The sequence below is a fragment of the Brassica napus genome, chromosome C4 (genome assembly GCF_020379485.1).
Source record: "Brassica napus cultivar Da-Ae chromosome C4, Da-Ae, whole genome shotgun sequence".
In the NCBI taxonomy this organism is placed as follows: Eukaryota; Viridiplantae; Streptophyta; class Magnoliopsida; order Brassicales; family Brassicaceae; genus Brassica; species Brassica napus.
In genome coordinates, this window is record NC_063447.1 from 57537419 (window position 1) to 57561857 (window position 24439).

The 24439-nt window shown below is 35.7% G+C and overlaps 7 protein-coding genes, 2 non-coding genes and 1 pseudogene across 9 annotated transcripts; 2 read left to right on the forward strand and 8 right to left on the reverse strand.

Moving 5' to 3' along the window:
• Positions 1–8397: 8397 nt before the first annotated feature.
• Positions 8398–8484, reverse strand: LOC125586780 (annotated as a pseudogene).
• Positions 8485–8574: 90 nt separating this feature from the next.
• LOC125586778 lies at positions 8575–8666 on the reverse strand. Its single transcript, XR_007323309.1, has one exon. It is a non-coding gene; the product is annotated as a small nucleolar RNA Z101 (small nucleolar RNA).
• Positions 8667–8726: 60 nt separating this feature from the next.
• On the reverse strand, positions 8727–8805 carry LOC125586791. Its single transcript, XR_007323319.1, has one exon. It is a non-coding gene; the product is annotated as a small nucleolar RNA snoR14 (small nucleolar RNA).
• A 340-nt stretch (positions 8806–9145) lies between these two features.
• On the forward strand, positions 9146–10603 carry LOC106447311 (28 kDa ribonucleoprotein, chloroplastic-like). The gene is made up of 4 exons (XM_013889208.3): positions 9146–9542; positions 9615–9713; positions 9799–10098; positions 10341–10603. Exons 1-4 carry the CDS (start codon positions 9189–9191, stop codon positions 10494–10496), a joined length of 909 nt encoding a protein of 302 aa, XP_013744662.2. The 5' UTR covers positions 9146–9188; the 3' UTR covers positions 10497–10603.
• A 34-nt stretch (positions 10604–10637) lies between these two features.
• On the reverse strand, positions 10638–13123 carry LOC106447310 (RING-H2 finger protein ATL28-like). The gene has a single exon (XM_013889206.3). The coding sequence runs from the start codon at positions 11643–11645 to the stop codon at positions 10638–10640; it is 1008 nt and encodes a 335-aa protein (XP_013744660.1). The 5' UTR covers positions 11646–13123.
• A 234-nt stretch (positions 13124–13357) lies between these two features.
• On the reverse strand, positions 13358–14170 carry LOC106450199. Its single transcript, XM_013891851.3, has 3 exons — positions 13813–14170; positions 13681–13725; positions 13358–13601 (listed from the first exon to the last, which is right to left on the reverse strand). Exons 1-3 carry the CDS (start codon positions 14087–14089, stop codon positions 13462–13464), a joined length of 462 nt encoding a protein of 153 aa, XP_013747305.1. The 5' UTR covers positions 14090–14170; the 3' UTR covers positions 13358–13461.
• A 1409-nt stretch (positions 14171–15579) lies between these two features.
• LOC106450200 lies at positions 15580–17876 on the reverse strand. The gene has a single exon (XM_022701418.2). It carries the CDS (start codon positions 17578–17580, stop codon positions 15724–15726), a length of 1857 nt encoding a protein of 618 aa, XP_022557139.1. The 5' UTR covers positions 17581–17876; the 3' UTR covers positions 15580–15723.
• A 214-nt stretch (positions 17877–18090) lies between these two features.
• Positions 18091–21285, reverse strand: LOC106450201. Its single transcript, XM_013891853.3, has 2 exons — positions 18768–21285; positions 18091–18641 (listed from the first exon to the last, which is right to left on the reverse strand). Exons 1-2 carry the CDS (start codon positions 19003–19005, stop codon positions 18181–18183), a joined length of 699 nt encoding a protein of 232 aa, XP_013747307.1. The 5' UTR covers positions 19006–21285; the 3' UTR covers positions 18091–18180.
• On the reverse strand, positions 20167–21620 carry LOC111205822 (glutathione S-transferase T3-like). Its single transcript, XM_048756065.1, has 5 exons — positions 21558–21620; positions 21352–21452; positions 20701–20960; positions 20558–20652; positions 20167–20508 (listed from the first exon to the last, which is right to left on the reverse strand). Exons 1-5 carry the CDS (start codon positions 21618–21620, stop codon positions 20167–20169), a joined length of 861 nt encoding a protein of 286 aa, XP_048612022.1.
• A 783-nt stretch (positions 21621–22403) lies between these two features.
• On the forward strand, positions 22404–24420 carry LOC106447313 (probable inactive shikimate kinase like 2, chloroplastic). Its single transcript, XM_013889210.3, has 7 exons — positions 22404–22670; positions 22949–23139; positions 23229–23423; positions 23498–23559; positions 23647–23832; positions 23918–24094; positions 24177–24420. Exons 1-7 carry the CDS (start codon positions 22425–22427, stop codon positions 24284–24286), a joined length of 1167 nt encoding a protein of 388 aa, XP_013744664.1. The 5' UTR covers positions 22404–22424; the 3' UTR covers positions 24287–24420.
• The last annotated feature ends 19 nt before the right edge of the window (positions 24421–24439 follow it).

Consider the following 24439-nt stretch of genomic DNA (forward strand, 5'->3'; position numbering starts at 1 on the left):
AATATTCAAAATCCCAAAATGAACTTATACCAAACAGTTTAAACATGATTTCAGTTCCTAATATTTATCCAAAATACACTATGATATTGAACATCTAAAATAATTATCTATTATTTAAATGACACAAATTTCATTTAATATATATTTTTGGTATTTGAAAAATATTAATGTTTTTATTTTTGGCAATTGCATTTGAAATTCGTTAGTGAATAAGTTTCTTGCCTAAGTTTAAACAATAATTATCTTGGACGTTTCAAGACTGTTGGGTGTGCCTAATTTATTTAGTGTAAGTGTCTCTGTAGTGGCTCAACTTTATGTGCCTTAGAAGACGATCAACGAATATGTTCATCCAAAACATACGCAGAAGCTGAATAAAAAAATTGTTATCTTTTTATCTAAGGGAACTTATCCAATAACCGGTGAGATCAAAGGGAGGAGGAACCAGAGTGAGTCCAATTTCCAATCAACTCAACCATGATCAGTCCATAACTGGGAACTCATCCAATATGTTGATCAAGCGGACGTTCTTCTAGGGGATCCGTTAAGGAGCAAGCACCTGCTAAGCGGACCTAATGTATTTAACTGTAATCAACATCTTACTTATCTATAATTCCTTACCAAATGCATTGTGTGACTGTTTGAATGTATATAAAACGATTAAGGTTTAGACGTTAGTCATTGTTATTGTTTGATCATCAATGAATCAGAGGTTTTGTTTCCGTAGTAATATACTGCGTTGTTCCGAATCGTTTTTGTAAGACTTGATATCAAGTTTCTGGCTAAGTAAAAGTTTAAAACAATTTTTCATATTTTCTCTTATGTGTAATGGACTCCTGAGTTTGGGCCATGTTTTGGGTCCATTCTCTCTTTTTATTATTAATGAAATTTCTGTGACAAAAAAAAAACTAATAGACGATAAGCTTTTATAAATGGGTTTTATAAAATAAGTTTGCGACCAAAAGGTTTCTGGATGACCTAGCCAAGAAAATAGAAAGCAACAAAAAGAAGACCGAAATAAACCATAGAAAGGAGTTTGTAGACAATTTATTTAAGCTAAGAAGATTTAAAAAAGGAAAATCAGTAACGGGCATTGAGCTTGGACATTCCCAAAGCTGGGAAGCTAACCATTGCATGGTTTTTTACGATGTCAACATCCTCTGGAAGTTGTGCACCGTCAGCTGTGACTCCACCCGAAACAGGTTCTACAACACTGCAACTACTCGCCCCTGTAGCTTCCTCTGTAACGCTACAAGCAACCATACCAGTGTGGTTTAGAGGGACAACGTTAGTAACATTACTGGAGAGCTGAGCTTTAACTGCTCCAGCTCCTGGCATATCATCGCCAAAGTTATTGGCACCTCCCTGCACAAAGACAAGTAAAAGACTTAAGTCCTAGACAATATAAAAGGCTGAAGACCTTAGAACAATAACTTTTAAACATGTTTACCAACTGCTTAAAATTACGTTTCCAGCAAAGTTTAGGAGTGGAGGACGTTGGTTGCTGTCGAAGATCCTTGATATGTGAAGGGCTGATGCTTTGAAAAGAAGTTGAATGGAGAAAGCTTCAACCGGTCAAGGTGATGCCAACTAAATTCTTTAAGCGCTGTGGCAGAGGTCTCTAATCTGGGTCATCCACACCTGGGTCATGTACAAAAATGTAGGCTTGATTATTCTACAAACATGAACTTGCGCAGAAAAATCGTAGAATTTGGATTAAAAAACTTGGAAAAGGTCATAAAAATGAAAAACCTTGAATTAATACAATAACTATTTTTTCACTTTTATGTATTTTTTGCAATGAAATACATTGAAGACAAAATAGTTATGGAAATAAATATCAAGCAAATGTTAACTATGAATTTAAGTAAATAAATGTATTTGTTACCATAAGTTAGACAACCTCTGAAGCTTGCATCTGTGAGCCTGATCATCTCACCATCAAATGCTACGAACCCAGCAGATTCTGACCCATCTGACACAGAGAAGTGAACATGAAACCTGCAGAAATCACAACGTCGAAATCGTTCAGTGGTTGTTACTTTACAAACGCAACTAAGATGTGTACTTCTAAGAGACCCAAATAGCGCCAGTCTATGCATGATCACCTGAGAACACCAACATCGTTGTCATTATAGCAAGCTGCATATGTGAGTATTATAATCCGCTGTGAAGCTTTTTATAGAATTTTAAGCAGGAGGTGTAACACCACTCATTAGTGATATCAATACTATCAACTTCACCGGCACAGAGGAACTCCACATACTGTGGTCAAATAGATTAGAGAGCATTTTAGTTTACAGACAAGAATCAACAAAAGACGAAGACTGTTAAAATAGCACATGTGGCATGTGGGTCAGAGTTAAGGACATAAGCTTTAAGCTCAGCAACAGTGATGGTCTCAACTTTATGTACACCTTCGTATTGAACCAGAAGAAGTAGCGATATCATGGGAAATTTTTTTGTTGAATCCAAAGTTTAAGAAGGTGAATAGGAAAACATGAATTTAGTTAAAAGAACAAATAGAGGGATTTAATCTTACTCTTCATAAATACTTTGGCATCACACTTTGTTTGTCGTAGTGGAAATGGGTGCGTTTAGGATGAGACTACCTGCCATGAAATTAAAAGTAAAAACTTTAGGAGCCACGTCATGAAGTTGATGATTAACAGGATTAAGTTGGCCAGAAATCCTAGTACCTCCAAACACCTTAGGCTCAACACATGAGGCCACCAATTTCTCATGAAGGAGAGTGACCATCCCATCGAACACACTTAAACAAATAATCGGCCCCTGAAGATTGGTACAGGTTTGTTATTTCATAATTGATAAAACAACCATAAAAACCAGTGCATCTAACCAAAATTTCCAAGCAGTGAGGCTTTAACTTACTGTGGTAACTGAATGTTAACCATAAAACTCTGAATACTCTGGAGTTCACTGTTATAGGTGGTTTTGAACCACATGACTTCACATACAATATCTAATATGAAACAGTGAATAAGTAAATCATTCCATCGTCAAACCAATGAATTTAATCTAACCAATATGGAGTGAAACTGTGGATAAATAAAACATTCTCATCGTCAAACCTATGCATAAAGTTCATACAAAATGGAGGAAAAGTTTATAAACTGACCTGGAAAGTAGGTGTTTGTGTTGGCGAGTAACATCATCTCATCATAATTATCTTCAACTCAGAAAGAAGCTGTTGAGGATTTGCCATGATTATAACTTCCTTGCAGATTTTTACTTTCTTAGGTATAATTGAACACTGCGAGACGACAAGACGCACAAAGGCGGAGATGGTAAATAGCTATGAGATTCAAGAGTTTTGTGAGACTAATTAATGAATACTTAGTTGAGATCCATGATTGAAAGACATAATGGTGTTAAATAACCGAGAAGTCGTTTCAAATTGGGGATTCGTAAAGCTTGACAGAGAAAATGTAGATGAGAAGACGATGAAAGCCAGAGGTTAAAGAAGAAATCGCTGAACATATTAGGAGGTTAAGACGTTACGGTGAGTTCATTGTCGATTAGTTTTCTGGAAAAATTGACCGTCAGCTACGAAGGTTGTTGAATGCGAAAAAACCTCTAAGTTTCAATGGGCTTGACAAAATGATTTATAAAAACTCAAACGAAACTTCAATCTAAACAGCAAAACATACACTAAGCCCATGATAAGTTTACAATGACATCCATAGTTGAAATTTTTTAGTTGCCACATGTCCAAAAACGCTCTTAGGTCAGTGATGACGTCGACGCATGAGGAGAGACTCAACCTAACTTTATTGTATAAGATATACTTTAATAAGTAGTACTTGTTAATCAAGATTTTCAGACTTTGTTTCAATTTAGGTTACAGATATTCAAATTTATCCATTATTCAGAATACTATTAATTTTGAAATAATTAATCCTAGTTTTGCTAATGTGTTAAACTCTTCAAACGTCTATATATAATTCACGGATGAACAATTTTAATGTAATGTAATATAAATTATTTGTAGATAACCGATAAGTCTGACTTGTCCAAAAACTTTACGTGCCGTCAAGAATTGGCAAAGTCGCTACTCCAACTACCACTCACTATTCATAAGTCACAGCCAAGAAAACCCTTTACAAATGTTTATCATACAGGAAAATGAAATTCTAGGTTATATTTTTCCTCACAATATCTAGAAAAGCAAATTTATTTGATTTTAAATCGGAACCGCGTTTTACTTTAGATGTATAATTTAAAGGACATGACTTTTTGTGTAACAGTTAATAACTAGATATTTGTCCCCGCTAATTGCGCGGGTTGGTTAATTCATAAAAAGAAAACAAATCAACTATATATTTCTAAATCAATATTTGAGTTACATGTAATAAAAGTGTTTCAAAAAAAAAAGGTTAAGCGTGACTTTTTGAAATTATACTGAAAACATAGGAAACAACAAATAATTGGATTTATTATCATCTAAACATGAAAAATCATTTTATTTTGGGAAAATTGCCAAAAGAGAACAAAAAACAATCTTGTTGTTCCAATGGTATAAAATAATTTTTGGCCATTTTTTTATCTTTTTTCTCCTTTTTATTTCTGAAAATTAATGAAATAAAATAGTTTTGTGAATCAAAAAAAATATTAAAAATATAAACAATGAATAGAACACCCATATACACAAGCTGGTAATTTTTTTTGGTTCAAAAACTTGATAAAAAGCTTTTGAAAACACGTTCTACTAATAGTAGATTGCGTCTTCTACAAAAAATGAGTTAGTAGAAAACGAATTCCAGAATAAACATGTTCATCTACTTTTTGTAGAACGCACTTTCTACTTTTTGTTTAATTTCTAAACTAGAGGAATGTGAATTCTACTAATCATAAAGATAGCTATTTTTATTCCGAATGCATGTTCTACTTTTATTAAGTATTATAATATTTCGGGAATGCAAAATCTACTATCTACTCTAACATCTACTTGAAGTAGAAACTGCATTCAGGATTTTTATCATTGTTCTAAACTTTTAAAAGACACCTTCTACGGATAAGCTTACTTCATTTTTTTTTTGCAGAAATTAATGAATTTCCAGTTAAAGAAATATTCTAAAAATCTCCTAAAAATATTATAATTTCCTAAAACGTGGTTTGCCTTTCTAATGTGTTTTCTTTTTCTTTTTCTTTTTTCATTAACCTTTTTTAAGTTCATTAATACTTCTACACCAGGAGGTCTGGGGTTCAAACTACAGAAAACGAAAATTATGCAGATTATGGAGAAAAATGGTTACAAGAGGTCCCCAGCATGGTGCAAATGCGTATCATCGAACATGGATCTCAGACGTGCATTCTCATATGATGGTAGAATTGTCGGCTGTAAAATCGTATATGTAATATTTTTCATCGTTGTAATAGCATAATTAATCAGACGTCAAAAAAAAATTAAAATTTTAAATTTTGTTTAATTTGATTAATTAAAGGGTTAGTTTTGGGATTATGAAAAATATTATACCATTGAAACAACTTCATGTTGGTTTTATACCATTGGGACAACAAGGGTGTTTTTTTGTTTTTTTGGTAATTTTTCCTTTTTTACTTTTAAATCAAAGTTTTGCAACCGATCAATTGTACAAATAGCCATATTTATTTTCCAGAAACGTAGAGTTTGAAAGAGTTACATATGAAAATACATTTTATCAATAAATTAGATTGTCTGAGTATATATTGTTCCCGAGTGTAATATATATATACTTGTGTCTTGTCTAAATAAAGCCATAAGTGATGGATAATGTATCTAGGAAACCGTAGCAATTTGTATATATTTTTTTGGAAAATTTGTAACAACTTACAGTTATAATTAACTAACTAAAATACATCTATTAGCAATTGGCCTAATCTCATTCCCACATGAGCACCTATATGCCATTTTCACGTTTCTCAGTGGTAAGATAATCGTCTAGCTTTTTACCAAAAAGATATTCGTCTAGCTTTTCTTTTGTCCTATAACCATAATAAACCAAAATTTCCCGCTTTCAAAAAACATGTTCAATGGTTACCTGAAAGAAAAGTGTTAAAATACTCACATTCATATTTAAATCGAATTATAGATGTGATGTCTTAAATCTATATTCCCAACCAAAAGAAAACAGATTTGTTAATAGTTCATCTTTTGTTTTGTTGGTCAAAGAAAAAAAAAGATAATCTACCCCAAAAAAAATTATATAATAAAATTTGCGATACTGATTATTACTTTGACAATGCTTTGGTTTTTAATTTAGGGTTGTTTAATATGGCAAAACCGAACCGAACCAAACCGAAATAGATAATATGGTTGGATTTGGTATATACCATACAAACCGAATGGATATGATTTAAAAAAACCCGTAGGATTTGGATATGGTTCGGTATATAACCGATAAAACCGAATAAACCGAATAAAACCGATCAAAAAATAGAAACATGTAAATATGTATATATTTTATAATAACGTATGAAAATCATAAGTTAATTTTTTTGCTAATAACTATTACCATATTTTTCACAGTAATAAAATAGTCCTGATTTGTAAAACACTTGAACTATAATTAAATAACAATTCATCGCAAACATGCTTCTTATTTTCTTAGTCTTCTTTTGATCATTTTGCTTTAGCATTGACTAATTAAATTGAAATAAAAATTATAAATTTGATGATAACAATTAGTGGAAATTCTTCACAATTTTTTTATATCTATAAACGAATAGAGTTTCGTGTTTAATAGAATAAACATGACTTTGATGAATACTAAATATGAAAAAATATAATAATTTATTTTTTGTGCTTCGTGCTTCTGTTTTATTTATTTTTTTTTTTTTATTATCAAAATTTTGAGCTTTGATTTTAATTATAGATTTGATTATTTTATTAGATGATAGAAACATTTTTTATTTGTGTTCTTTTATTTAAACTTATAATATTTTTTAATAAATGAATGTGTTGACAACAAGACTCTAAAATTCATATAATATGATCCCAAAATAAAGAATTATGTTTTTTGGTATAAAATAGAATAAACCGAAAACCGACGGTATATAAACCGAACCGAACCGAAGTAAATATGGATTTAGAATGGTAGTTATATTTTACTAACTGAAATACCAAAAAACCGAAAAAACCGAACCGAAACCGAACCGATATCCGGATTGAACACCCCTAGTTTTTATAAAGATAATGCTTTGATTATCTAATAAAGACAATGCTTTCTTAGTAGTGTTTGAAGAATGAAGCTTGAGGACTCAATTGAAAATTTAATGTGAATCATGCGAAAATTTGTGAAGAATAGAAAATTTAACCTGGATAAAAGTAGCTACAAACCTGTATCGATTCTTTTGCCATACTCGAAACCTGAAAATGATTAAAAATGAGAAACTACGAAGAAAGAGAGAAGAGAGGGAGAGCAAATAAATTAAGTAAATTGAATTATTAAAAGTTATATAGATGATAAGCAGTTTGAATCGTGTCATGGTATGGCAGTTTGATGGTGGTGGTAATGCTTGAGAAAATTTAGGGTTTCAAAATTGTACAGCAACAAAATATTATAGAGCTTTTTTTATTTAATTATTTTTAGATATAAACTAAATGTAAAAATATGATTGGTTGAGTGATTTGCGATTTAGTATATAAGAGATTTACTCCTAATTCCATACTTGGCATACCCTACTTTTTTTTGAGTTTATTTGTAGATTCGTGAGGCAGGGACATTGTCAAAACGCGTCGGCTACCCACTGAACCACTAGAGAAATTTTGTTGGAGTTTATTCACACCCAAGGGTCATCAAGTTTGATGGGACCAAAGTTGACCTAACCCTTAATTTCACACACATAATAGTAATATGACAGAAGTACAATTTCATACATATTTTAAATATATATAAATGTAATAAATATCAACATTCTTGTACAACACTGACCACGTATCATGGAATTAAAAAGATTAGATCTCATGTAAAGCAGTAGGCATTTTGGTCTCTAAGTGCTGTCGTGATTGTGTTTCGTGTCTCAATTTGATGGGGCAAAAACACTGATCTTTCCTTTTGGTTGCATACTGCGCATAAATTATATTCTAACCGAACGTTGATGTTAATTTTAAAAAGCAATCCTTGTATCTGGCCTGCTCGTATGTCCCGGTCTATACGTTCGGTGAGTTCAAGAGATACAGCACATTTACGCGAAGCCTAGGGTCACAACGCAGATACAATACCCACGATAACAAACTGCCACCGTTGGATCGACGCAGAACAGCTTACTATGATAATCATTTCTACATTTGATTTTGGAGCTTACTGTAAGCTTAAACACGTTAGAAATCCACTTGAGTTGATAATATACTATTTTCTTGATCTTGAAACAAAAAGATTTAAGTATAAGAAGTAAACTTCTGGGCATCAGCTTCTCATTAAAAATAGCATCAAGAAGATTCAGACGCAAATTACCCATGAAATATGATTTCATCATTTGCCCAGCTAGATTGAGTGAACTGTTAACATAAAAAATTCTTTAAAACAAAAAAAAAAATTGGAATCTACTCAAGAATTTAAAGTACAAAACTCTGAATCTGAGAATCAGTTCTCCAAGGTGAATAAACATCAATATAATATCAGTCGCAAATTACCCATTTGTTTTATGAGATTCATCATCATCCCAGATTCAACTATTTTAGATAAACAAACAAAACAGTCTAATTCAGAAAAATGTAAAAGGCTGAGTCGATCAGAACCTGTCGAGATATCACAATAACATCACACAATGTTTCAGGGACTAGTGAATTTTCTATCGTCACCTCGACTCAAACCAAACAAAAAAAAGAACTCTTATTTTCTGTACTGAAGAAGAAAAAAGGATTTGGAAAAAAACTCATATCTTCGTGTAGGCGCAAATAAAGAACATGTCTATTATATGACACGAAACACAACCTGCTTCCTTTGTTTGGGCTATTGACTTTTGAAGTTGGTTGTGTTATATATATATATATATATATATATATATATATGAATCAGTTGAGACGAAGAAGACGCCCTAATTATTTGGGCTTTTATTGGGCCTTTTAAATGCTTAGATATATATAATTAATGGGCTTTTGGTACAAAGAAAAAAACCAAACCGGTACAGAAGAAAAAACTATCCTTTTGTTTCGGTCTATCCACTCCTATTGGCTGCAGAAGTTAGCAATGGCGGTTCTCGAAGCTGCTCTCTCCATCCTCTCCTTCGCTTCTTCTTCATCCTCAAAACCTCATCTCTTCTCTAGGCAAACTAAACCCACCTCCTTAAGTACTCAAATTCCAAGTAACCTCACTTCCGTCTTCCCTCTCAGTACTCCTCTTCGCGCCGGCGGCGATAATAACTCTCGGCGGCTCGTCTCCGTATGCTCTTCCGTCACGGAGGAAGAAGCATCTCCTCCGACCGAAGAAACCCAGAAGGAGAATCTCAAAAGGAAGCTCTTTGTATTCAATCTCCCTTGGTCCATGAGTGTCAACGACATTTCCCAGCTCTTCGGACAATGCGGGACTGTCTCCAGCGTCGAGGTTCTTGTTTCTATTTCTTGAACTCGTACAAGTTCTGTTCTTGTTTATTAAAGTTTGAAACTTTATTATCAGATCATAAAGCAAAAAGATGGGAAGAACAGAGGTTTCGCTTTCGTAACAATGTCTTCTGGAGAAGAAGCTCAATCCGCTGTTGAAAAGTTCGATTCTTTCGTAAGTTATATATCAAATGTTTTCTTCTGTCTTGTCTTGTTTTGTTTTGTGTGTTCTTTTGATTATATGTTACTTTGTTTATCAGCAAGTCTCGGGGAGGATCATAAGGGTAAGCTTTGCAAAAAGGTTCAAGAAGCCTACCGTGAAACCTCCTAACGCTCTTCCTCCTTCTACTCAAGAAACTCGTCACAAACTCTACGTGTCTAACCTCGCTTGGAAAGCGAGATCAACCCATCTCCGTGAGTTCTTCACTGCTGCAGACTTCAACCTTGTTTCAGCTCGTGTTGTTTTCGCAGACCCTGGAGGAAGAGCTTCTGGCTATGGCTTTGTCTCGTTCCCTACTAGAGAAGAAGCTGAGGATGCAATCTCTAAATTGGACGGGAAGGTATAAAGTTTGCTATCTTTCTCTTAAACAATGTTCAAGAAATTGTTAGGCAGTGATTAGAAAGACTTATAAAAAAATATTGAATAGGCGGGTACTTAGGACAATTTTTTGGAAGTCTAGACCGATTTTTTTAAAAAAAATTGTTTTGTTTAGATCCAATTTACGGACTAATTGGGCGCATAGGTGCCACCTAGACCGATAAGTATATTGAGAGAGTTCATTACTGTTTTGTTTGCCTGTAGGAGCTAATGGGCAGACCCATCAGTCTAAAGTTTAGCTTGAGAAGCGCTGGTGAATCTGAAGATAGTAACACAATAGAAGACAACAATACTTCTGAAGAAGAACCTGAAGATGGTGATGACACAATAGAAGCCTCTGAAGAAAAACCTGTGGAGTGATGACTCTTATTCTTTCTCAGTTTATTCTTCACTACACATCTTTATTACAAGTTTTTGAATATCTACTGCTATCAAGAACACACAAAAAATAGAAATTTATTCGCAAACTAGACTTCAAATAATGCTAATTGTAATGATGAATCACCAAGCCATACCGTATCCTGTAGCTTCATCATACCTAGTAAGTTCATCAAACGAGGCACAGCTTCCTGTTTGGTAATGTCTTCCTTTGATCTTCATAGTGACATCCCTCGTCTTACCCATGAACTGTCCTGTAGAATATGACCTCGAAAATCGCCAAGCCGAGGCTTCCATAAGCCTTTTGCTTGAGCTAGTTGTAGGATTGTTTTCTTCAAACATGACACTGCTTCCTGTCTGGTAATGTTTTCCTTTGGTCTTATCCATCGTCTTAACCATGAAATGTCCAGTAGAATGTGACCTCGAAAATCGGCAAGCCGATGCTTCCATAAGCCTTTTGCTTGAACTAGTGGTAGGATAATTTTCTTTGAATTGGTAATGTTCTCTTTTGGTCTTAACCATAAAACGACCTGTAGAATGTGACCTAGAGAATGGCCAAGCCGAGGCGGCTTCAGGGAACCTTTTGCTTGAACTAGTGGAAGGAGGATTCACTTCTTCATAGTTTAAGTCTTGAATAGTAATTGTAACCGTGTTGTGCAAAGACTCATGGCTTCCAGAACCAACCACTCCGGGGTCTAACTCACACCGGCAAACAGGGCAAGTCTTGTGTGACTCAAACCAAGAATCAATGCAAGTTGAATGAAATCCATGACGACACACTGTTATTAGCCTAACGGTGTCTTCATCTGAAAACTCTGCCAAGCAGATGGCACATTCAGTACATTGGTTTCTCATTGTTGCGGATGAATAGAGGATTACAGGAAAGGACTTGATGATAAATGAGTCGAGGCCTGTGTTTTCAGGGGGAGTGGTGACGTGGATTAGGTCACCGTAGGGTGTTCTCTGAAGGGTCCAAGCTGAGGACAAACGGTTCAGAAGACATCTCCAGAAGAAGAGGGTGAAGAATCCGGCGATAATTATAAAGAGAAGACCGCCGGTTAAGATTACTGTGATGGGCATGGTGATTGTTGGGAAGACATCAGGATCTGGTATTGTTGTTGTTGACGCCATTTGAGGATTGGTACGGCCGGATATGAAAACACTCCGGCTGTAACTAGTTTTGTTTAATTGATTGGGAATGAAGAAAGGTTTTGTTCTAAGAGTTGCTTGTGGTGAAAGAAAATAATGTAATAACTAACAAGTGAGTAGAGAGAAGTGAGGAGAAGGAAGTGGCTATGTTAAATATATATCAGTGGCTTTGCTTAGCAATTTGAGCGAGTCTTATGTGACAGTTTAAAACCAAAAGTTAGTGTCTTAATAAATATGTTTAAATGTTAAAAATAGGACGAGAATATTTTCAAGTTTGTTGTTGTTGTTGCTTATGTTATTTTTTTTAATGCATGTCATGTATCTTGCGGATTCCTTAGCTTTTTTGTTTGCATTAGATTGTTCTTGTTAATGTCCAGGTCCATCTTTTTCTTTTTACTTTCCTATTTGCTTTGATAAGTTTGATTTTATATCTATGAGGCTTTGTTCTTTGCTTACTTTAAGTGTATCGAGATATTTCAAACAATCTTTGGTTAGTAGCTTTGTTAGTAACTCAGACACATTGTCAGTTGTAAGTTGTTATATTCACTAAAAAGGTAAAAACATAGTCAGCAACATAGACACATACAAACAAAAATATCTCAGACTTTACAAAATATCTCAGACTTTACAAAATATCTCAGACTTTACAAAATACAATACAAACATAGACACATATTAACTGAACACGTCTCTGATCATGTGAGTAACAAATGCCATTGGTACTAGCCTCAGACAAACTAACTTCACAAGGAATCTTTTAGAAGTTAGTCAAAACAAATGTCAGTGTCATTTGCATCAAACTGATGGGATATACTAAATAAATTAATCACAAATTATGCTTAGATATCTCTAAGAAAGCGAATCCTATGACAAAAGTAGACACTATTTGCAGACTTAGGGTTTAAGACTATTAATCCCACTTTAGAAAAACAACAAATAAGATGAGGTAACTGCGTCACCAAGATATAAAAAGGTAAATGAATTCAACCAAATGAGCCAACGCCGTATTGGCACGTATGCAGGGAGAGCGTCACGGACCACGGTGTCGATGGTGGGCTAAAGTGGACAGTCGTCACTATGACAGACCCCGTGGCATCGCTTATTTTTTCTCTCACCAAATGACTTTTTTTTTTCTTTTAATCTGATCAATTTATCAAGTGGACCCTTATGATAATGTAGTCGGACACATATATAATTGGCATTAAGTCACAGATTTGACACCTGCACTTTTTTGGATTTTAGTTCATCGATAATTTGATTGATTTTGGATATTACATTGAACCGATGATTGTAAGTTTTAACTACACAACTAAAAATATCTGGACTGAGCGATCTCTCTTTTAGACTTCTTATTTCTGTATGATTATGGAATCAATCGATATAACTAGAATTTTATATCATATGCTATAAACACTTTTCAGTGAAAACGAAAAGTATATGAATTAAGAGTGAAATTAAACTATTGTTATGCAGAGGAGATTGGTGGTGGCTCTAACTCCGAGTAGTAATAAGTACTAATAAAAAACTCAGCACGAGGCTGTGTAACGGTCCAAAAATCCAGCTGGATAAGGCGCACTCTAACCTACTCTACTTCACTCTAACCTACGCTTCACATTCACAGCGCAATCTAGCATGACTTTTACTTTATCGCCGGCCGGTTTTGTTGTTAACCGGCGAGGCGATTTCGATTTCGATTTCGATTTTTTAAAATATCCATTAGTTATAACAGAAACGAGAATCGCGATTTTTTGAGTTTCAATGAACAAAACCACAAGAAGACGATGTGAGTGAAAAAAAGCTAGAAGTCAGCTGTTTTCCGGTGAGAGGTTCGGCGGCGGGGAAGCGATTCCGTCTCTCTCAACTTCCTTATGCTACTCCGGATAGCCGAAGCGTCGGTACCGATCATCAGCCCAGAGATTTCGCCATCTTCGTCGGATTCTAATCGAGGAAAACAACAATCAATCAGAAATTGAATTCAAAGTACGAGAGACCGAATCGAATAATCTGCATTGTATACCTAGACGCTTTGATGAACGCATGAATCCGTTAAACTGAGCCAAATCTGAGAAAAAATTTCAAAACCCGATCAGAAAATTAAAAACACGTTGATGAAGAAGATTCGTTCGGGATTTGGATCGGAGAAGGGAACCTGATTGCGACGGAGCGTGAGAAGAGAGGTAGAGGATGACGAAGCAGATTAGAGTGAGGACGGGGATGAAGTGGACGAGGTTCTCGCGTTTCTGATGAGGCGATTGCAGCGACGATAGCCGTCTGAGCTTAACGTCCTTGAGGTCGTGATCGTCGTAATCTGGAGCGGACGATGACGAAGAAGGAGGAGGAGAGGAGAGTGATTCTTTCCGATTGGAGTCATTGATATCGTAGCTCTGGAGCTTCGAAGCTGATGCGTCTATGGAAAGCCTTTGCATCGCCGACGGAGAGAGAAAGGAAGAGGTATAGAGAGAGAATCTTGGCGAAGGTTTATAATGAGTGAGTATGAGTAACCACAAGAAATAAATAAATATATGCACACTGATTATTATCGTATTAAATACGAAATAATTACTGTGATGATGAGATTATATTTCTTTCTAAACTCTATTAGCGCGGTGGTCCACGCGGAAGTTGTGTTACTCATTTACTCTGGAATCTAAATACTAAACAGAAAACATAAAAATATTTAGGCGGTTAGAATGTAAATATTTTGATATTTTATAGTGTTAAGAAATCATTTTACAACAGATTCTTTTAAGGGCAAATCTCCAAAATAACATTTTTCTAAGTTTATATCACAAAATAGCACTCAAAAACTAAAATGACCAAAATAGCACTTTTTTAAGTTTATCCTTTGAAAATTTTAATTTTTTTATTTTTCAAAATTTGAATCTTATCCCCAAAACCTCATTTCTCAACTCTAAACCCTAAACCCTAAACCCTAAATTCTAAACCCTAAACCCTAAACCCTAAATTTTAAACCCTAAACCCTAAACTCTAAACCCTAAACCATAAACCCTAAACCCTAAACTCTAAACCCTAAACCCTAAACTCTAAACCTTAAACCCTAAACCCTAAACCCTAAACCCTAAACCCTAAATCCTAAACCCCACCCTTTAACTCTAAACCCTAAGTTTGTGACTTTTGATAAAACATTAAGTGCTATTTTTGTGACTTTTGACCTTAAATACTAGTTTTGGAAATAAAAACTTGATTTAGTGCTATTTTTATCTTTTTCTTTTCTTTTAATTTTATAGTCATACAGATTAAACAGAAAATCTTTAGTTATATTTATCAGAATATTTTGGAGGCTTCAAACGGGACCGGGGACCGGGTGGGAGTCGAGTGATCTGACGGACTGACACCAAAATGGTAGAACAACAGGCATTTTCCAGGGTGACAAAAGCCCATCCTAGCCCAGCCCACTAAGACTAGTGTCCGTATGTAATTAATTGAAATGTTCTCTTTTTTACACTGAGAAAAAATTGCTTATTTTAAATACTTGAAAAATTAAACAAGATTTTTAACATTTGTTCTTTCTTTTTTAGACTGAGAAAATATACACATACATACAAACCAATATCTTTAGTTTTGATAGAATATCACCGGTGAAAATTTCCTGATTTGGACAAGCAAAAAGTAGAGTGAAATTGATCTCCACCTAATTACAATGAACAGCACCGTAACATATGATATGAGACTAAACTGGAATACAACTTTTTGGCCAATGTCCATGATAAATTATAATGATTGTAAGAGTAGCTATTTCTTCTCCATTTCAAATAAAAATTATGGGATAGCTTGGATCTATCATCCGAACACTATCAAAAACGATGATTGTGAAGAGCTAGTTTAACTAACTTCACAATTTAACCATGTGATATTCACTACAAAGAACACAAAGTATATATGAACACCGTGAAACTAAAGTAAGAAAATAGCATTAAAGTCGAATCTAACAAATGAAAAGAGTCAAACATCAATTATAAAAGTAAATAAATCACAACTACATAGATTTATAATACATCTCACTGGATAGTCTGGATTCTTATATAATTTTAATGAAAAATCAAAGATTCCGAAGAACACATCTCACAGAACATGCTATGAAGTTGTGTCTCTTAAATATTTTGTGTTGACAACGTTGTTTGCAAGAATTGCAAAATGGCCGAGAAGTATTACTTTTGCGAAGAACTTGAAACTTTGTCCCATCTACTTCGCATTGTTGACCAAACCTCACATATGGGTCATGACCAAATAAACATTCTACATGAAAAGTGGTGCAGCACTCGTCGCATCCATAGACCACACATGTGTCTATATCTCTTAAATAGTGTTCACACACTTCACACCAACTCTCTCTAGATTCAGGTTTTTCCAACATAGCTTTGAGAACATGTTTGTCATGCTTATAACTTATTATGGATGGTAAGGTAATGCATATGAAGCATATATCAAATCTGCAGGTGATGCAATTTAAATGTCTTCCACACATCCTAAAGCATACGCTACACATGGGATTATATTTTTTTTCTGAAGCAACGTACAAGGGATGTTGATGATCTTGGTAATCAAGCGGCTCAGAAATTGAAGCACACAGTATATCCAGATTGAAGTGGCATTCCTCTAAATCACAAGCATAAACAAAGCCACCAGAGAAACGCCCACAAGCATCACACATGAGTAAATTGGACTCATAAAGACTCATAAGCTTCAATGTAAGTAAATGAGGATGTAATGCATGTTGTATCTTGCGGTGAGACTTTGCGCATGTTTCATGAAGGATGAAATCACACTCAATGCAAGAATAAAAATTACCTTCAAAGATAGGCAGAATACAAGCTTGACAAAATTTGTTTTCGTCATATGCTATGCTGACTTGGAGGTATAGATGATGGACATGAAGAAAATGAAGTATCTTTCCTTCAGATATCATATCAAATGGTCCAACATCTGGTGTTATATCATCTTCTTCTGATACATTTTCGAGATCTTTACCATCCCACTCATATTTCCCTAGAGCACATATTGAGTGAACAACATAATCACAACACTTGTCACAAGTATATGCACCATAATCACCATCAATATTTTTGCGACAAACTCCACAAGACCATTCACCAGACGGGAGAGAAGAAGTGTGAAAGATGCGATGGGGATGACGTGATATCTTGATGATGCGTGGAAAATTCATACAATCATTGTGAGCTACAAAGTTGCATTCAGCACAAATGTAGGTGGGATAAAGTTTTCTCAACAAGCCACAAACGTTACACGTTAACGAAGCTTTTCTGTGAAAAAAAGTGAGAGGATGGTCATGCATTTTTGTTTGGTATATAATAAAAGGTATTGGTTTCATCGCACATATTGGATGCATGCAAACTTCACATATGCTACAATAATATGCTAGACGAGATACTGATGTTCCACAAAAGATACAATTGAGACTGTAATAACCACCATGAAGTTGGAGAGCATGCGCAGGGTGATAAGGGTGTTTTATTTTAAGTGGGGACTGGACGCATTCTCTATGATATTTCTTATCACAGAGGTTGCAGAAATAATAACCTGAGCCAAAATCATGGTATTTGCAAGCCCTGCACCCACCATCATCGGCATCGAATTCTTTGTTGTTGCACCAAAACAGAGGGAGTACTGAATGATTATAATAAGATTTTCTAGAGAAGAGATACTCCGGGGAAGAAATGAGCGGGAAATTGTCTTCATAAAAATAAGGCGAGTCTCTACGCGATTTTGCTTCAGCAAGATTCGATCTTGCATTAGGACATAAGAAAATAGGCTGCTTGTTGATGGATTTTTCACCGGAGGAGGATGGTCTTTGTATTTGTGGTACGGGATGGTATTTGGGGTGGTGATACACTAGAAATAGTTTTTTCTCCTTGTGGAATTCACCAACGACATCCATGATATTTTCAGTTTTTCTTTATAATATTTTTGGTAGTTTTGTTTTTGGCTTAGAATATTTCTAATCTGTATGTGTTATACAAAGCTGAAACTATTAACGATTTATAAGTTTTTGAATCCAGAGTCTTTAATTTGACAACTTTTAGTTGTTGGATCCTTATCTTCGAACGATAAAGACTATATTCTTTTCTTTGATGTTGTTGTGAGAATCTTATTTTCTCACAAATAGAAGGAAAGAATCAGCTCTTAGGCTGAAACTAGAATAACCAACAAAGAAAGAGAAGTAGCTAATGAGAAGAAACACGAGCACGTCGGCCACGTTTACCTCTTACTTAGAGCAACTCCATCCATTAGAACCCCTAAGAGATTCTAATGATTAAATTAATTGGAAAAAATGTGATTTGATAAGTTTAGAACCTTGGTTAGTAAAACTAATTTTTTCTTCCTCCAATGGTAGAATCCTATAGAGGTTCTTAATTTTTTTATTTTTATTTTTGTTTTATTAGAATGATTTAAAATAAAAGCATACATAAATTTATTAATAAAAATTACATAAAACATATGAAAGGTACAAATACAAATCAAAAACGAGAAAAGCCGATTAGTAGAAATCTTGATTTGTTCCAAATTTTTGCCAAATATGCTCAACCAAATCAGCTTTCAATTGTTGATGTATTGTTTTATCACGAACTCGATTCCGAACGCTCATCATATTGCCGAGATTTGAAGGCATATCTGTAGAATACGTGAAATCCACTTGTGAACTACGGTTTGATTCCGGTTGTGCGAAAACTGATACATCAAACTGAGTGAACCCATCTCGTTCGTCTTCTACGATCATATTATGTAGAATGATACATGCTCTCATTATCTTGCCAATTTTTATTTTATCCCACAAAAGAGCTGGATTTTTTACCATGGCAAATCGAGCTTGCAAGACCCCAAAAGCACGCTCGACATCTTTACGTACAGCTTCTTGATGTGTAGCGAATAAGGATGCTTTCGGACCTTGCGGAAGTGGAATAGATTGGAAAAAAGTAGCCCATTTTGGATAAATATCATCTGTAAGATAGTAAGCCAAATGGTACTCGTGTCCGTTGACAATGTAATTAACTTTTGGAGCTCGACCTTGTAATATATCATCAAAAACCGGTGATCGATCAAGAACATTAATATCATTTAATGTACCTGGAGGTCCGAAAAACGCATGCCATATCCAGAGACCTTGTGAAGCTACAGCTTCTAAAACAATGGTTGGCTTTCCTGATCCACGTGTATATTGACCTTTCCATGCAGTCGGACAATTCTTCCACTCCCAATGCATACAACCAATGCTTCCTATCATCCCGGGAAATCCGCGTATCTCTCCAATTAATATCAAGTAGTCGTTGAAGATCTTCTGGCGTGGGTCTTCGTAGATACTCATCTCCAAATAAATTTATGATTCCTTGAACAAAATGTTCCAAACATAAAAAGTGCGGTGGTCTCACCAAGTCGGAGGTACTCGTCGACCGCATCAGCTGGGCAACCATATGCCATCATACGAATTGCTGTCGTTGCCTTTTGTAACGGAGAGTGACCGAACCTTCCAGTAGCATCTCTTCTTTGTTGAAAGTATGGAATTTCAGCGGAGAGTCGGTTAACAATACGCATGAACAAGGACTTGTTCATTCGAAAACGGCGTCAAAACATGTGAGAAGGATATGTTGCATCTTCACTGAAATAATCGTTCCATAACTGCATGTGTCCTTGTTCTCGTTGTCTTTCAATGTAGGCTCGTCTCTTTTTTTTTGATGTGATGCTTGTTGGTGATCTTCATTATGATTGAAAAGATTTTCGAATTTTTGATCGAAAATTTGGTCGAATCTTTCATCCATCATTTCTTCAAACTCATTAGAAGAAGAAGAAGCCATTTAGAAAGAAAAAAAATTTGGTAAGAGGGAAACCCAATATTTCTGAAAGAGAAAGAAGGAAACAAAGAAAGAGAGAAACAAAAAAGGTTTGTTGAAATGGTAAGATGAAAATGCAATACATTCGTTGGCTTATAAAGAAAAAGAAAAAAATGGTTTGTTTAAATGGTAAGAGCAAAACACAATACACTTGTTGGCTTATAAAGAAAAAAAAACAGAACTTGTCCGTGTTCTTCTTGTTCTCACAAGCTGTAAAGCTTCTTTTTCTTGTTGTCCTCTTCTGTCACATGTTGTCTGCCACCACTTACAAGCTGTAAAGCTTCACTTTCTCTTCATGTTCTTCACTTTCTTATAGTCTTCTTCTGTCACATGTGGTCTGCCAACACTCACAAGCTACCTGCAAAAAACAGTTGAGAAACGTGAATCATATTGAAAAAGAAACAAATAAACTCAACTTCAATCAAACTCATAAACGACATTAAACTTCAACTTGATTAACTTGAACTTGTATTACAACTCATAAAGTCAGACATTAAAATGAACAGAAACAGACTCATACATTAAACTGAAACATAAACAAACTAAGACATTAAACTGAAACAGAAAAAAACTTAGATATTACAATGAAACTTAGACTCATACATTAAACTGAAACAAACTTAGTCATTAAACACAACCTAACTTGCTAACATGTCATTAATTAGCTTGTTCTTCAAAGCAATTTCAGTCTCAGTAAGTGGCTCTATCTTCTTAATGAGGCTATCAAGTATTTTTTGCTTGTTAAGCTTGTCTTTCATAACATAGTCTCTCTCTCTTATCTCCCACATCTTCTGAAAATCCACTACTCCTTCCTCCTTGCTCACAGAGCGTTTGTTCTTCGCCTTTGCCGCTTTAACACCAGCTGGCCGACCAACTGCTTCTTCTTCCCCAACAGGCACACTGGTTGATGATTGTGCAGATTGATCATCAATCTTTCTTCTTTTAGACTTCAAATTTTCTTTAGAAACTCCACACCATTTCTGATCATGGCGAAGCTCTAACCATGCATGCTCAAGTGTGAATTTTTACCTTGTGGTCATTGAAGAAAATCGCATGTGCCATCTTCATAACATCATCCTCACTTTGGCCACTGGATTTTTGTTTAACTGCAGCTTCATAGCAGCCTACAAACTTGCACACACCCTCATTAATTTTCCCTCACCTTTGTTTACAGTTATCAGGCTCTCTCTTTGACAAACCGACAAGCTTGGGACTTGATGCAAAATAAAAAGCAATTCTCTTCCAAAACGCTATGGCCTTTTGCTCATTACCAATTACAGGATCTTTGGAAGTGTTCAGCCAAGCACTGATGAGAACAAGATCTTCTGTTGGTGTCCACTTACGCCTTTCTTTACAGTCAGTAACAAAGTGTGCATCTTGGGCCCATTCGCTACCGAAGACAGAGACATCGGAGGCTCCAAGTTCATCTACACTAGTTGACGGATGAGGGTTTTAACTGTTTAGAAGGTTTATAAAGCCTGATGTATGGCCGTATGAATCCATAAGAGAGTTTTAAAGCTAGAAGGAAATAGAGAAAGTAAAAGGAATGTGCAAAGGAGGAAGGGTGAATTCATCATATTTAAAAAGAGAGTTTTTGGTTGTTGAATTTATGTCTAACTAATACACAGTTATTGTAAAGCACACCTACCATAATCACTCTCTAACAATTGACACAATACTGGCTCGGACACAATTTATGTCTAACCAATAAACAGTTAATGTCCATTTAACTCAAACTCAGACACGACCACATCACACTAAAGTCCATTTTAATTCCAAACCTAAACCGTTTCTAACATGCATTAAAAGACAAGTATACTAACCACTTGCCAGTGACACGTTTGGACTTAGCTTGATGCACTTGGTACAGAGTAAAGGTGGGATCTTTGGCAATTTGCTCAGCCAATTCCTTGATGCTTGGATCCTGAAAGACAAAACAAACAAAACCCAGTTCAACTATAGAATCAAACAATACCCAAAACCAAAAAAATAAAATATAAATAGGCTTACATTGAGATAATCATCAAACGTATCTGACTAATGACGTGAGATAAAACTCAATACCACGATTGTTGTCTGAACTTGAAGCCATCGGATATCACGTTAATCCATATTAATTCACAGACAATTAATCAGAAAATCTAAAAAGAGAAGATCTTCATATTGGAATTGAGAGATGGTCCTTAAATCAAATGTACACAGAGCTCAAATCAAATAATTAATTCACTATCAAAAACTCAAAAGTCTAAAAAAAAAATGTAGATCGAGAACAATCCAGCACCCGTAGCCTTGAGATCGAGAGAGATGAAAATCTTACAGAGAGAGCGTCGAAACTGTGTGAGGAGGAAGAAGGACAGAGATGTGGAAGAAGAACTCGTTCTCTCTCGATCTCGATTGCTTTCTCCATTTTTTTTTTTTTTGCTGATTTCGGCGAATAAGGGTAGAGTCGTTCCCTTGCTGATTTTACCAATCGATCGCCGATGAAGAGAGCTACCACCGATCGACCGCAGATTTCGGTGATTTCATCCACGGATTTGGAAGAGGAGGAGGTAGCTTGGATCGATCGCCAAAGGACATGCATGAAAAGAAAGCGATCAAGAGAGAGACGGGTTTTGGATTCCTTTTCTCTTTTACAAGTACCCAATACAAAACCGCCGCGTAGGGGTTATTACCAATTCTAAAATGCCTCTGTTTATAACCGGTTCTGTGCTGTTTATAACCGGTTCTGTGCTGTTAATTCATTTTTCATTTATTTTTTTTGTGTTATACCTTCCATTCCAAAATATTGGTATATGGGCCTATAATTGGACTCTAACGTTTGGGCCTAGGCCCATATCAACGATCAGTCTTCCTCTCTTTCTCTTATCCGCGTAGTAGTTTTGAAATCACACCATCAATGGCTGCTTTACCTTCTTCAGCTACAATCTTCTACTCTCCTTCCCTAACCCCTTTCACCGCCGGTCAACGGTCCCTCTCTTCTCCCACTCGGATTCGTTCCTCGCCTCGCGTTCTCAGGGGATTTCATAGCCTTCGACACCGTGAGTTCCATTGTTTCTCTCAGAATGCTACCGCCGGCGGCAGGTTCAATAGCTTCTCGTGTAACTGCTTATCCGCCGTATCCACCACCACTCTCGATTACGAGGTGATCTTCGGCGATTGAATTTTGATATGATTACTGTTGCTGATGGTTGTTTAGTAATAGTGCTTATAGATTGACAATGTTCACTATTAGATATGGTTACTTCTGGTTTACTATGGTTAACTAAATAACCACACTGGTTTAAGCTTCCCTTTACTTAACCGGTGTATTTATATATACGTTGATGTAACAAACTTTGGTTAATCAATCAATTCATTTCACTTTATTCAATATTCACCATGATACTGAATCAATTATGTTTTTTTGAGAGTATAATGCAGTTCACAGATGGTGGCAAAGAGGTGGAGCTGAGACTGAGGTTGAAGACAGGCGAGACGCTTTCTCCAAAGGATATATCTGTGGACGCAGATGGAACATCTTTAGATGTTAAAGAGAAGCGTAACGGCTTGCTGATAACGCTTCTCGAGACTAACCAGCTATTTGAAAAAATCATGCCCTCCGAAACCATATGGTAAGTAAGATCTTGTATTTTGAGGTTTTTTTCTTTTTTTTTTTTTAAGGGATGAAGTTTTGATTTTTTTTGTTTTTGTATCAGAGCAGGTACATAGATGAAGATCAGTTGGTTGTGAACATGAAGAAGGTGGATGGGGAGTTGAAGTGGCCTGATGTTGTTGAGTCTTGGGAGTCTTTGACTGCTGGGATGATGCAGCTTCTTAAAGGGGCGTCGATCTACGTTGTTGGGGATTCAACTGAGATTAACCAGAAAGTGTGTCGGGAGCTAGCGGTTGGTCTTGGGTATGGATCAAGAGCTTGAATTAGTGTTGTGACAGATGTTTATAGAGTCTTATATAGTTAGATGTGAGGTGCAGGTATAGTCCTCTAGACTCAATGGAGTTGCTGGAGAGCTTTTCGAAGCAAACAATTGATTCTTGTGAGCCTCTCTGCCTTTAGAATATGATTATCTTGTTGTTTTAACTCACTTCTCAGGACCCTTTGTTTTGTGTTCTTTATTTTTTAGGGATTCTTGCAGAAGGGGTGGATTCTGTAGCTGAAGCAGAGAGTTCTGTTTTAGAAAGCTTGAGCAGCCATGTCCGTACTGTTGTCTCAACTTTGGGAGGTAAGCATGGAGCTGCTGGGAGAGCTGATAAGTGGAGGCACCTTTACTCTGGATTTACAGTCTGGGTATCACAAACTGAAGCTACAGGTCATTTCTCTCTGCATGTGACCCTTAACAACAACAAAACAGAATGATCATTTGCTTACACATCAAAGATTGTTTCTGAATGTAGATGAAGAATCAGCTAAAGAAGAAGCGAGGCGAAACAAGCAAGAGAGGGAGATTGGCTATTCAAACGCAGACGTGGTGGTGAAGCTCCAGGGTTGGGACCCGACGCATGCCAAGAGCGTGGCTCAGGCCTCATTAAGTGCACTCAAGCAACTGATCATCTCAGACAAGGGACTTCCAGGTAAATAAACAGAAGAAACAAATTGTGTCAGTTTTGATGATTAATCTGATAGCGTTAAATGGGTGGTTATGTTTTGTTGAAGGTAAGAAGAGTCTGTACATAAGGCTAGGTTGCCGTGGAGATTGGCCCAATATAAAACCGCCGGGATGGGATCCGTCGTCTGACACCGGAGCTCACCCAAGCTTCTCATAAAGCATTCTTAAAACAATGCTCTTTTGTTCTCTCTTCTATAAAAACCCAGCAACAAGCGTTGTAAAGAGTTAACACTTTCATGTCATTGATAATTTGTGTAGAAGAAGTATATGTGATGATTTAAGTTTTGACTATTTGAGTAAAGCCAGGTCT

Coding starts and splice junctions, on each gene's coding strand:
- LOC106447311 (XM_013889208.3), top strand. CDS start 9,189: ATGGCGGTTCTCGAAGCTGCTCTCTCCATCCTCTCCTTCGCTTCTTCT. Junction 9,543..9,614: donor GGACTGTCTCCAGCGTCGAG/GTTCTTGTTTCT, acceptor CTTTATTATCAG/ATCATAAAGCAAAAAGATGG. Junction 9,714..9,798: donor TTGAAAAGTTCGATTCTTTC/GTAAGTTATATA, acceptor TTTGTTTATCAG/CAAGTCTCGGGGAGGATCAT.
- LOC106447310 (XM_013889206.3), bottom strand. CDS start 11,645: ATGGCGTCAACAACAACAATACCAGATCCTGATGTCTTCCCAACAATC.
- LOC106450199 (XM_013891851.3), bottom strand. CDS start 14,089: ATGCAAAGGCTTTCCATAGACGCATCAGCTTCGAAGCTCCAGAGCTAC. Junction 13,726..13,812: donor TCACGCTCCGTCGCAATCAG/GTTCCCTTCTCC, acceptor ATTTTTTCTCAG/ATTTGGCTCAGTTTAACGGA. Junction 13,602..13,680: donor GCGTTCATCAAAGCGTCTAG/GTATACAATGCA, acceptor TTCCTCGATTAG/AATCCGACGAAGATGGCGAA.
- LOC106450200 (XM_022701418.2), bottom strand. CDS start 17,580: ATGGATGTCGTTGGTGAATTCCACAAGGAGAAAAAACTATTTCTAGTG.
- LOC106450201 (XM_013891853.3), bottom strand. CDS start 19,005: ATGAGTATCTACGAAGACCCACGCCAGAAGATCTTCAACGACTACTTG. Junction 18,642..18,767: donor TGCGTTTTTCGGACCTCCAG/GTACATTAAATG, acceptor ACTATCTTACAG/ATGATATTTATCCAAAATGG.
- LOC111205822 (XM_048756065.1), bottom strand. CDS start 21,620: ATGGCTTCAAGTTCAGACAACAATCGTGGTATTGAGTTTTATCTCACG. Junction 21,453..21,557: donor TCACGTCATTAGTCAGATAC/GTTTGATGATTA, acceptor TTTGTCTTTCAG/GATCCAAGCATCAAGGAATT. Junction 20,961..21,351: donor AAACGTGTCACTGGCAAGTG/GTTAGTATACTT, acceptor TCCGTCAACTAG/TGTAGATGAACTTGGAGCCT.
- LOC106447313 (XM_013889210.3), top strand. CDS start 22,425: ATGGCTGCTTTACCTTCTTCAGCTACAATCTTCTACTCTCCTTCCCTA. Junction 23,140..23,228: donor ATGCCCTCCGAAACCATATG/GTAAGTAAGATC, acceptor GTATCAGAGCAG/GTACATAGATGAAGATCAGT. Junction 23,560..23,646: donor GAAGCAAACAATTGATTCTT/GTGAGCCTCTCT, acceptor TTTATTTTTTAG/GGATTCTTGCAGAAGGGGTG.